The sequence below is a fragment of the Phalacrocorax carbo genome, chromosome 4, assembly GCF_963921805.1.
Source record: "Phalacrocorax carbo chromosome 4, bPhaCar2.1, whole genome shotgun sequence".
Classification (NCBI taxonomy): domain Eukaryota; kingdom Metazoa; phylum Chordata; class Aves; order Suliformes; family Phalacrocoracidae; genus Phalacrocorax; species Phalacrocorax carbo.
In genome coordinates this window covers 68,363,498-68,375,439 of record NC_087516.1, presented here as the reverse complement: position 1 = coordinate 68,375,439, position 11,942 = coordinate 68,363,498, and the positions used below count along the sequence as shown (strand labels likewise).

Genomic DNA, 11,942 nt, shown 5'->3' with positions numbered 1-11,942 from the left:
TGTTGTCCTTACGGGGAAATTGTGTCTGAGTTGCCATTTGTCCATGCAGTCTTTCTTTTGGAAGCTTTGTCTCTGTCTTCAGTGAGGAAGATTGCCATCATCTGAGAGTTTGTCCTGTGTTTAAACAAATGAAAAACCTGATAACTCTTTAAGTCTTGGAAGGACCCCTCAGAGACCAGTTACTAGTTCAGGGGAAGGAATTCCTTCGTCTGTTCACTTAAGTGGAGGGATGTTCTCAGGGCATCCGCATGAGCAGAGGATTCAATAAGGATTTCATTTATGGGGAAACCAAGACTTCTGAAACTCTCTCTTAAGTGAGACTTGACAGAGGCTTCACCCTGGTTCAAAAATATTATGTAAATGTCCAGCTTCTCGTTTGTTTCAGTGTTAGGTGAGGAGCCTTCATGCTTTTTTTACTTCCATTATTGGGTTTCGCTGGAGTTGCAAACACCTTTTGACCTGGAATGAAGATGCAGAAGTGAATCTCTTATGTTGAGCTTCCTCTAAGCGTTGTAGACAGCTGTTAGTCATAGTGTTTGCAGTGCCTCACAAGAAACATCCACTTTCACAGCAGTGCATACGAAATATTAAAGATATGGTTATATATTCTCTTCAATGCCTGGCCCTTTTGGTCTTTATTCAGGCTTGTATCTCTTGTACCATTCCCTAAGGCAGTTTTCCTGCAAACCATTGTAAAAAGCCTGTTGTCCCAGGCAAAGACACAGATGTACCAAATACTTCTCTGTTTTGTGATTACTTTGTTTTTCTTCAGGTGGGAAGGGAAGTGAATAGCCCTTAGGCTGTATGCAAATTGAATATAGGAGTACGGTTGCCTTCCAAAAATTCAGATGAGGAAGCACCAATTCTTCTATTGCTTGACCAAGCCACAGGCTTCACAGTTGCCATTATGGATTAATATTGTAGACCTTCTTGAAAGGAGATGTTTGCTGTGTGTTGCTCTTTTATCTTAAATGGCAGATGTATTCAACAACTCTTGTGCTATCAAGCTACCCTTCAGTACAGTGAGCAAGTATGCAAAGACAATATCAAACCTCAGCTATCTGTAAAACCTTTCTTCTATACCTATTCTGCAATGTAATTTACGTAAGATTTTACTCTTAAAACTGAAAAGAAAAACAGTGCTATTAATGAAATGAACTTTTATTTTGTCTTTAAGGTAAAGATACGAAGTCTGAAGGAATCAACCCATCTCCGGTATCCTTGGTACCAGAAGAAAAGGTCTCTTTTGGTCTCTATGCGTTGTCAGTTTCTTCGTTTACAGTGGCAAAAATAAGGAAAGTTTACAACAAGTTGGATAGTAAAGCTATTGCCAAACAGGTATGTTGGGAAATTAGTTGGTTAATGTGTACTACTTGTTTGGTCCTTTCTTTTAACTTCTTTCAAGGCAATTTGCGCAATGCAACCAGGAACAATAATGTACTCATCAGAAGAGCTGCCCATAATCACTTTCATGTTTTAAAAAAGCAAAAAATAAAAAATTGAGGAAGACTGTACTCCAATATTTTGTTCGCATTTTTAAAATTACTCGTAGCTCTGTATCTTGGCATCTTTTGTGGAGGTATTTTTGATTTTTAATGTAGACAGCAGTTGTAATCCTGTTGAAAAACAGTTAAGATTATATCATTTAACAATATTTCTACTGTTGCAGATTATCAGCTTTGTTCGCTTAGTCCTTTGACTGTGATTCAGATTTGGAAAACAGAATATTGGTTTACATTTTTCTTCAAAGTACATTAGAAGTCAGTGAATTATTTGTACAAAGGACCATCTCTGAAGTAAGGCTGAGAGAGTTAGGGTCATTCAGCCTGAAGAAGAGGAGGCTCTGAGGAGACCTTAGTGCAGCCTTTAAATACATACAGGGGCTTATAAGAACAATAGAGACAGACTTGTTACCAGGGTGCGTAATGACAGGACAAGGGGCAGGGGTTTTAAACGGAAAGAAGGTGGATTTAGATTGGGCATAAGTATGAAACTTTTTACTATGAAAGTGCTGAGACACTGGAAGAGGTTGCCTAGGGAAGCTGTGGATGCCCCATCCCTGGAAGTCTTCAAGGTCAGGTTGGATGATACTCTGAGTAACCTAATTTAGTGCAAGATGTCCCTGCCCACAGGAGGGGGATTAACTAGATCATCTTTAAAGGTCCCTTTCAACCCAAACCATTCTGTGATCCCGTAGAATTATTTTGAAAGTTAGATTCATCTTCCTTAAACTTTGGAGAGTGTAGGTTTCTCTTTACTTTAGAGAATGTCCTAATGACTCTAGCATAGTTCTGTTTTGTTATATGTTAGTCACTCTTTGTTACAGGAGGAGAACACACAAGTTATATTCAGGCTTATGTAAAACAAACAGAGAAAACCAACTTCAGCCCTTGCTTTTCTTTCTTGTTTTGTTCAGCTGGCAATTTCTTCTCACGAAAATGCAACACCTGTGAAGCTGCTACATAACTCAGCAGGGCATTTGAATGGACCAGCACGCTCCATTGGTGCAGCTTTGATAGGATATTTAGGTGAGTTGAGTCCTTGAGAATTACTATGTTTAAACATGATTAATACTTGTGAATAAGATAAATCATATAATTGATGAACGTTAATGGTACATTGTTAAATTTATTTAATGTTTTTATATTTCAGGGTCGTGCTATTATCTTTTTTCTTATTTGCCCACATGGGATGCTTGTTTACACTTTATATGAGTTATCATTATGAAAATACACTTAATTACTTTACCTTTGGTCATTAACTGTTTTCTAGTGCAATATTTCCTTCACCTTCTTTTCTGAGGTGTCATAGTTCTTCTACTAATACTCTTCAGAATTCAACCAATGGTAGAATGCAAATTACTTGCATGTATTCACAATTATTTCCTACAAGAATTGGATTTGATTTGATTTGAATTTATTTTCTCTGCCTATGCTCAGGAGTAAGAACATTTGTCCCCAAGCCTGTTGCCACTACACTGCAGTACATAGGTGGAGCTGCTGCAATTTTGGGGCTTGTAGCCATGGCATCAGATGTGGAAGGGTTGTATGCAGCTGTGAAGGCCTTGGTCTGTGTGGTAAAGAGCAATCCACTGGCCAGCAAAGAAATGGAAAGAATCAGAGGTTATCAGGTATGTAAGAAATGCCTTAAAACAGACCAGACTGATTGAATTTCACTGTCTGTCCTAGCATTTCCCATGGAAATTCCTTGCGTTGTGGCAACCTGGGTGTCTGCTCTTAAGTTTCCTGACCTCTTGACTAACTATTAGCACAATGAGTTACTTAGGATGCCTTTTAAAGGAGAGGGTGGAAAGTTTTGCTAAGTTGTGCACGTTTAGCTGCTTTGTTGAAACCGACCCTTAATAGCACGTAGATGATTCTTTTCCTGTGATTGTGAATCCACCCCTGCAAGCCCAGAGCTGCTGCCTCCTTGATCTGCCAGCAAGAGAGGAGGGTAGGGGCACATGAAGAAAAATGAACAAGTGGACTCCTAGAATCATCATTTTGAGGGGACTGCACAGACTGTGGTTAGTGATGCTCTTTGCTTTCAAGCTGAAGCTTCTTAATTCTCCATCAGGGTGAGGAAAGTGCGATCAGTCATGCAGAAGGATTGGTTGACTGACTTGAAAAGATCTTCACATAACCAATGCATTTTACATTTCTCATGAAGACTGCTTTACTGAAGTTGAAAGTTTGTGCTGTGGTTTGGGTAGCGTATTTACAAACCTTGTAATGCTAATGGCTAGTGCAGTTACATCAGAACATATTATTTTGCAGACCTTGGCTTACTTTGACCAAACAAATTTAGACGCTGTCCTCCTTGCACCATATGCAGTCAGTGGATCACAACATACATACTAGCCTACTTGTGTTGACCTCAGCAAATAGCAAGGTTTGAGAGAGAGTCCCAGAAAACTGTATTTCTTTAGTAATGTTTCAAGGAGGATGGTGAAGCTGAACAGGCCAGTATGTTGAGAGTTTAACAAGTTTGCATCAGAAGATGAGAAGTAGCAATAGTACATCTGGCAGTTTGTTCTTTCTTGACCAAGATTATAAGAAGTTAGAGCAGAAATGAGGACTGAAGGGACGACATCTACAGTCATGCCTAGGACAACAAAGGGTAGTAAGAAGAAAGTCAGTCAGGCTTATTCAGATTTATGTTGTCATGGCTACTTCTCTTCAGTGCCAGAATACCTCTCATTTGTGCATGCAGTACTCTAGGGGTGCTCTGTTTAAGTCTGCTGCGTCCACAGTTGCTGTCCGGGAACACAACTATCTTAGAACGTATCATGTGCTGTCTTAAACTGTGACTGATTACCAGAGAGCTGAGGTGTGTCTGTGCGTGCCTAATCCTCGGGACCTAGATACTGTCTGCAGTGTTGAACAAATGTCTTATGAGCTGGAGGGTGTCCTGGATGTGCCCCTTTTCTAATCAACCATAATGCTACTTTCAAGCTATGTCATCAAGAGCGTCAACTATCAGACATACTTTAAGGGTCTTCTCAAAAGGGACATTTCATCCCTGCTTATTTGGGCTTAGGCAACGTTGCTGTGTGTTCAAAGGCAACTAATTCATTTTCTGTTTACTTGTTCAAGTTGTTGGCAATGCTGTTAAAGAAGAAACGATCCCTTCTGAACAGCCACATACTCCACCTGACCTTTTCCTTGGTGGGAACTGTCGATAGTGGGCACGAGACCTCCATTATTCCAAATTCTGCTGCCTTCCAGGATCTGCTCTGTGATTTTGAAGTACGTAAAGCTGCACAGAAAAGTGATGGTGATACTGGATAGTGATTAAGTCAGGTGCTCATAGCATACCTTAAATATTGAACCACAGCAAACTATGTTGTTATTCTGAGAACTTACTATTTCGTATATAGTACAGTAAAGCAGGTGAGCGGCAAGATGATTGGTAACTTTTCCTGTTGAAATGGCTTGAATCACTGTAGAAACAATGAGTGGGTACCACGGATGTTTCTGCTTTTTGTTTTTGTGGAAGATAAGTTTTGTAGTTTTCTATTCCCCAGCAATTTCTTTTAACCTGTGTGTTCTACTGCAGTACCTATATCAAGGCACGAAAAACATACTGAAAATAACAGTAGGAGGTAAACTTTCAACAGAGCATGTAGAATCACGTTATCATACATCTCCTGCAAATTTAATAGTAAGGCAGTTAAAATTCTGCTTGCATGACCAATGAAATATTTAAGTGTTGCGTTAAACTAAGGAAAGTAGAAAAGGTCAGAAGGAAATGCTAATGTAATAGAGTTGTATACAATGCGTAGAACTCATTTAGTGATGCTCCTTTGGCATTATCTGTACCTGATACAGACTGAGTGAGAGTGTTCTGACTCACATATACTAAAATAAGTAAATAAATAAAAATACTACTGCCGCTACTGATCCAGCTATAAAATACTGTCTTAGTAGTGCAAGTCTGTCTTGCACAAATGGCTGTATGGAGTTATCCATTTCCTTTTGTTAGATGTCTGTTTGAGTATTTCAAAGCACTCCTGGAAACTCTATTTAAGGGTCTTGCCTGTGAAGAAACTCCTACTGCTTACTATAACCTTTATTGTAATAAAATCAACTGGCCTTGTTAACTTCATTTTTTCGAGATCTTAAAGGTCTTCAATGCACCCAGCCAGCCCCCCCCTTGCCAAGATGAACAATACAATTTAATTATGGACAAAAAAAAAAGAGGAAATGAGAAGGGCAAACCTGAGCCTCTTTGGTTTTTAACCTTGGTGGGAATCTGATACAGAGGAAATTTGTCACCCACCAAAGTTTCCTTTTTTTATTTTTTCTTGAGGCATAATATTAAAACTCGAAATAAGTTTGTGCCATGTCAGTACCAAAGAATTTATGTTTAATGTAACTAGTCATTCTTTAACAAACCTTTTAAATTACAATAACACTTCCTTTGCACTCACAAAATGAAACATAGACAATAGAAGTTACTACATCTACAAGAGGTAATATTTGTGGTAGAGATCTTAAGGTAATTCAACTGTTTAGCAAGGAAGAGTGTGAATCATAGGCCAGTTCCTTTTACAATGAGGCATGAATTCTGGTGAAGAATACTCTTCTCTTTTTTTTTTTTTTTTTTCCTTTTTCTTTCTCCTCTCATCTTTCTCCCATAAAGGAACCAGCTGAGAAATTTCATCAATGGTGTATAGTCACTCAAACAGCAACTACTGTACAAAAGATCCAGTTTCATATTTAGTTTGTGTCTGTCTTTATTTTTCCCTGAAGACCAAGACAACTGGGGAACAAATACTTTTTTATCCTCTTAAGTATAATAGGTCTGTGAGTCACTAAGAAAAAAACTTCACAAAAGCCTCAGGTCCCGTGTCGTCCGTCCGTGTCCGTCCCCCCCCATTAATTTTTTTTCTGTATTCAGAAATCAGTGACCCAAACATTTCACTTAAATTGGATAAATTGGATGTTCTTCCTTTCATGGTAAACGGGGAAATGAAAATGTGTGTTCTGATCATTTTAGACTATAAGATTAGAAGAAAAGCAAAAGCTAGAAAGCTTTTTGTTTAAGCCAGCTTATACATGAAAGCACAAGTACTAACTATGCTTTGTTCAACAGCAAGTAAATTTTAAGATTTGCAGCTATAACTGTGAGCTTTCTGGCTTTTATATCTTTTATTACTTTTACTGATTGAACAATTAATATTTTTTTGAGGATCTAAATTTAAAATGGTGTGTAGGAAATGCTGCATAAAGATTAAAAAAAAAATAATCAGGGAAGACCTTGAGTTCAATCTTGGCAGAAGATGGTAAGTTAATTTTGCAAAGAGAAAATCTTCACTTAAGACAAATAAAATTAACATGGCATTTCTCATCAGCCTTCTAAAACCCAGTAACTCCTTTGGAGTCATTGCACCATGTGTTTAAAGAGAAATTCCAGATACTGTGTAACTTTTTTGTCTAGAACTCTTCAAGTTTTCAGCATGTTACACTAACACAGAATACATTTCCTACCAATGTGTGTTTCTTCAGTCTTCGCTAGTACATTTAATACTTATCTGAAGCTAAAGTATAAACAATTGAGGACCTTACGCTGAGCTTTTGAGCGCAATGGCCAGGTATATAGTCATGTAGACAAACAGTTTTAATTTCTTCAAGCCTTTCATAATCTTTGATATAATAATGTCAGTTTTTAAAGTGGATTTGCATACAAAATGTATTGTTTATACTCTATTTCAGGTCTGGCTTCACGCACCATATGAGCTTCATCTGTCATTATTTGAACACTTCATAGAACTTCTCACTGAGTCCAGGTATGAGCCAGTGCCAGCCTAGTAATGAGTCTTGCAGGGTTAGGTAATATGCAGACGATGCTCCAATTTTAAATTGCCATCTCCTTTCTTTCCTTCTTCCAGTGAAGCAGCAAAGAATGCTAAGTTAATGAGGGAATTCCAACTCATCCCAAGACTGCTCTTGACTCTTCGAGATATGTCTCTGTCCCAGCCTACTATTGCTGCGATTAGTAATGTGCTGAGCTTTCTGCTTCAAGGCTTCCCTAGCAGCTATGACTTGCTCAGGTAGCCCACACCTACAATAATTCTGGCTGTTGTGTTTTTATTATGTTGGTGATCTTGGTCAATGGTACATAACAGTAATACTGCTGTGGAGTAAGTAATGTGAAATACTCATGTACTGAATTTTTTCCTCTAAGTAACTGATCTAGGCATAGGCAATAATTTTTTTAATGCCTTGATTTGCGTATTAAATTCAGTTTGTACCTAAACAGGTATGACTGAATGATTAAACTGGCTTAATGTTCTGCAGGTGAAAAGCAAAGGTGCTGTATTGCAGCTCCCTTGTTCATGTGAAACACTGCGCACTTTTCTTGAATACTGTTGAGTATTACTTAAGATGGAGTATAATGATACTTCTGGTTAAAATGCAGCTTTGATTAGTTTCCCATGTGAAAGCTTTAGTTCAAGATTTTTTCTTAATCATTGCTGTGTAGAAAAATATTTAAGGCTGTTAGATATAGTACTATTAATTCTGACTGAAAGTTACAGAAATAATTGCAGTTCATACATACAGGAGTATTTGAAATGCTTTTAAATGAGTTCAACTCCTTGAAAATGGGATTTTTCTCATCTCCCATTTCATTATAATGGAAATGGATAAAATATTGCAGGACTTGGGGTTCTTTGCATGAGTGGTCACGTTTTCAGCTTCTCACTTTAAGTACAATTAAAGGTGTCAGTAGCATCAACCTGAGCATCTTATCTGTCTTTGTTTTAATTACACAGGACAAAAGATTATTCAAGAATAAAACTGTTGATTTTATGCTTAAATGGTTATGGAACAGATTGTAGAATGCCTGAGTGGTTTTTTTGGTCTCCTTCCTGGAAATAAAAATGAAAAATATTGTATAACTTGGGAAAAGTTATACTATCTAGGGACCTTTTCAAGTTATTTCCAAAGGAAAGAGGAATACATTGCATCTCCTTTCTTTGAGTAGCACATTATCATCTTGTCTTAAAAACCATGACTTTGTGTTACATCACCTCAAGTTATAGGCAGAAAAGTCATACCCAAGTCAAGTAATCTCTGGTTTTGATGTAATACTTGTTCGGGTGTAACGGTTTGAGAATAATGTTTTGTTCTCCTTTCTAACTTGTGGTGTTCCTTTTACTAGGACTTGGTGGTATCTCCTGGTTTCCTTTCCTGAATCCTAGGATTTTCATGGTCTATTACCTGCAGACTTGTCTGCAAAGATGCCGTTAATTACTACACATTAATTTGGTTTTGGCTAGTAACTTTAGATGGAGACTGTTCTCCTCAGTCCTCAGGTGTGATGAAGTTGACGGTTTTGGGTATCGCCCTCTCACTACTGTTAAGGTTTTATATTTAAGGTGAATTATTGATAGATGAGAGTGCACCTGTCCTATCAATGAATGATGTTTTTTTTTTCTGCATACATCAAGGTATGGACAGTTCATCTCTTCCACTTTACCTACATTTGCAGTCTGTGAGAAGTTTGTAGTCATGGAAATAAACAATGAAGAAAAGCTTGACAGTGGTAAGTGATGGCATGGCTTAGAAGCAGTAGAAGAGAAATACTTAGTGATGTCTTCTGTGCTTAAATACTTAAAACGTAGAAATAGTGTCATTAGCAATATTGTAATTTTGTTATAACTTCACTGCTGGTTAGTTGTGGTACTTCAGTTTTCAGTATTGTGTGCAAAGCAGTGCAAAACCCATGTACTCTTGTTTTCCTTCACTTAACACTGTGTGGTTTTGTTTTGCTTCCTCCTATCACTTCTTCAAATCAGCTGTGCATCTCTCCTCCTTTGTGGGGAGAGAAGAAAGACCAAAACAGATTATGAGGTGCATGTTGTCTCCAGGTGTGGAAGAAGTGAAAGAATAAACTAAGACAATGTAGTAGTTGTTTGGTTGGTTGGGGTTTTTTGTTTGTTTGGTTTTCTTTAGGAAAAAAAATTGCTTTACTGTCCTTCAAGAATGATTATATTGAATTGTTTTGAGACCATTTCTGCTCTTGTTTTCCTAAAGGAAAAAGGCTTATGCAATTGTGGTTTTGATCAGTCTCCCTGAACAGAAACATTTTAGTCCCACAGGAGATGTCACCCAAATAACAAGAAGGGAGTTCCCAAAGGTCCTGTGTTTCTACGTCTCTTGGGAATATATTGGTACGAAGGGACAAGTGAGAGAGAAGTGTTTCTGCTTTACAGTTAGCTTTATTAGTCTGGTTTTCCAAACAAAAGGTTTAGGCAGTCTGCACATTCATCATGCCACTGTGCATCTCCTGTTCCTTCTGAATACTTTTGCTTATTATGGTCTCAAAGATGATTAAATTAGAGCTTTTTAGTGAAAAAGAGGGAGTGGGTATTGGAGAAAGAACCAGGTTGGTGTTCTCGTTAAAGGCCAGCCATGGTTTTTTCCCAGGCTAACCACAGCCTGAGCTGCTTTTTGCCTGCCTGGGGGACTGAAGAACCTTGGGGAAAAGTTCAGACTGTGGCAGGAATGGAGAGAGAAGCTTTTGAGACAAAGGACATGAGATTTTTAGGTTACTGGTCTTTACCAGTTCTGCTCTATTCCTGCCATAGAAGATGTTTTGTGTTCATGTCTGTGACTTGTGCGGAAGAATCTTGGCCCAGAAAGTGTCGGCTTATCTGTCTTCATTTTTGCACATCACCTCAAGTTGCGATTTTTTTTACATAATGTAAAAATGTAGTCCTCCTTTGACAGCATAAGCTACAATAAGAGGGATTCAGAAAATAATTGTAAAGCTAGTCCTGAGCTTGTTGGCTTGTTTTGCAGTGTCTTTCATCAAATGATGAGTTTGGGGATCTGTCAAAAGAAAAGGAAGCTAATTTTTCTCCCCATTTCTAAGACTTGGAGGGAGTTGGGAAGTATCAGGTTTTTTTCTTTATATTCTTTCCCACCCCAATTGCATAATGCGAAACGTTTATCCAACTACCTTGTTGTGGGGCTGGGGGTGGTGAGGGGTTGAGTGTGTTCATGTTTGGTTTTGTGTCTCTACCTGCCAGGATTGACTAGCTTAGCTAATGTGGACCACCTCAGTTTTGATTATTGTCTGAGAAGCTGTGATTCCCTTTTATACATTCTTCAAACTGACCACACTCTGTGTGACGACAATGGGGCACCAAGTGTTTCTCAGCAGCGTACAGCAGGCTGCCTGCACTTCAGAATGATTTCCATGTGACATGAGTGCGATCCGGTTGTGTTGGCTTATGTGTGGAATTTATGAATAGCCTTTAAAATGTCCAGGTTCCAAAAGCCTAATTGTTCCCTTTTTTCTTCCCCCCCCTCCGATGTTTAGGAACAGAGGATGATTTTGGAGGACTTGTTTCAGCTAATCTTATTCTTCTGCGGAACAGGCTTTTAGATATCCTTCTGAAACTTTTATATACATCTAAAGAGAAGACGACTGTTAATTTGCAGTAAGTAAAAAAAAAAACCAACACCTTAAGATAGAGAAAGTATGCATTCCATTTCTGCTAGCATGAGTATTAAGCTGTATGCTGTCAGTTGTGGTAGCAAGAATGATAGTACTAGGCAGATGCTGGTGTAACTAACATGTATCTCTCAGCTATTATTAACTGGTTTTTGGTTTGAATATTTTATTTTAAAAATGTTTAAGACCATGGTTGACAGCATTCACACAAACTTAGGCTTCAAGTTAGGAACAACAGAAGTAAATATCAGCAAGAGAGGAAAATATGTAGTAGATCTGGCGGGAGGTTGTTTGCCTTTTATTATTACTTCAGGGAAGAAAAATAGCTTTTGTAAAACTGTTAATATTAAAACTTAGAGGATCAGAAGTGGGAGCAAGTGTGGATGTCTGCCTACTTCGATTTTTTAAGTTTTGTTATCTTGGAGTTAACATAATGGCTTTTTCATAGCCATTTTGTTATCTCCTTAGTCATAATAGCTCTCTTGGAGAGCCAGTTCTTTAACCCTCTGCTCTCCTTGTGTACTTCTTGGTGCTGTTTTCTCATAACCTCATGCATGTCTATAAAGAAAATAAAATTTGTCGAAAGAGAAAACTTGTATTTTTAAAGCGGGAGAGTCAGCTTCTCATTTGGTTAAGATCAAATGGCTTCAGTAGGGATTATTATTAGGACCATTGGCCCTAAAATGCCCCTTAGTTCCTTAAAATTGCATGTGAGGAAGCACTAGAGTCATGTGATGAGTTGGAGAAGAGACTTTGAAACACTGTCAAGTTAAACCTTGACAAAATATAACTTTCAAGCAACTGCCCAGTAGGCTGTATAGAGTCTTTTGGAGGCATTTTGTGGATGTGTGGCATATGTAGATTATGTAGTGCTTGACATACAACCTGAATCAGTTTGAGCTTTTCAGCAGTACTCCTTTTAAAAAGAAAAAAAAGACACCATATGCTTTCAAATATTCTGAAGCAACTCTTCT

At 38.1% G+C, this 11,942-nt stretch overlaps 1 protein-coding gene across 8 annotated transcripts in view; it reads left to right on the top strand.

The window, feature by feature from the left end:
* Window positions 1–11,942, top strand: part of WDFY3 (WD repeat and FYVE domain containing 3) — a 183,705-nt gene that overhangs the window by 120,145 nt on the left and 51,618 nt on the right. For all 8 annotated transcript variants that reach the window (XM_064450331.1, XM_064450330.1, XM_064450328.1 and 5 more), the window contains 8 exons: window positions 1,178–1,338; window positions 2,417–2,528; window positions 2,940–3,130; window positions 4,596–4,748; window positions 7,218–7,291; window positions 7,394–7,555; window positions 8,957–9,051; window positions 10,834–10,954. In XM_064450331.1, coding sequence (XP_064306401.1) covers window positions 1,178–1,338; window positions 2,417–2,528; window positions 2,940–3,130; window positions 4,596–4,748; window positions 7,218–7,291; window positions 7,394–7,555; window positions 8,957–9,051; window positions 10,834–10,954 — 1,069 coding nt within the window. The remainder of the gene's footprint in view (window positions 1–1,177; window positions 1,339–2,416; window positions 2,529–2,939; window positions 3,131–4,595; window positions 4,749–7,217; window positions 7,292–7,393; window positions 7,556–8,956; window positions 9,052–10,833; window positions 10,955–11,942) is intronic.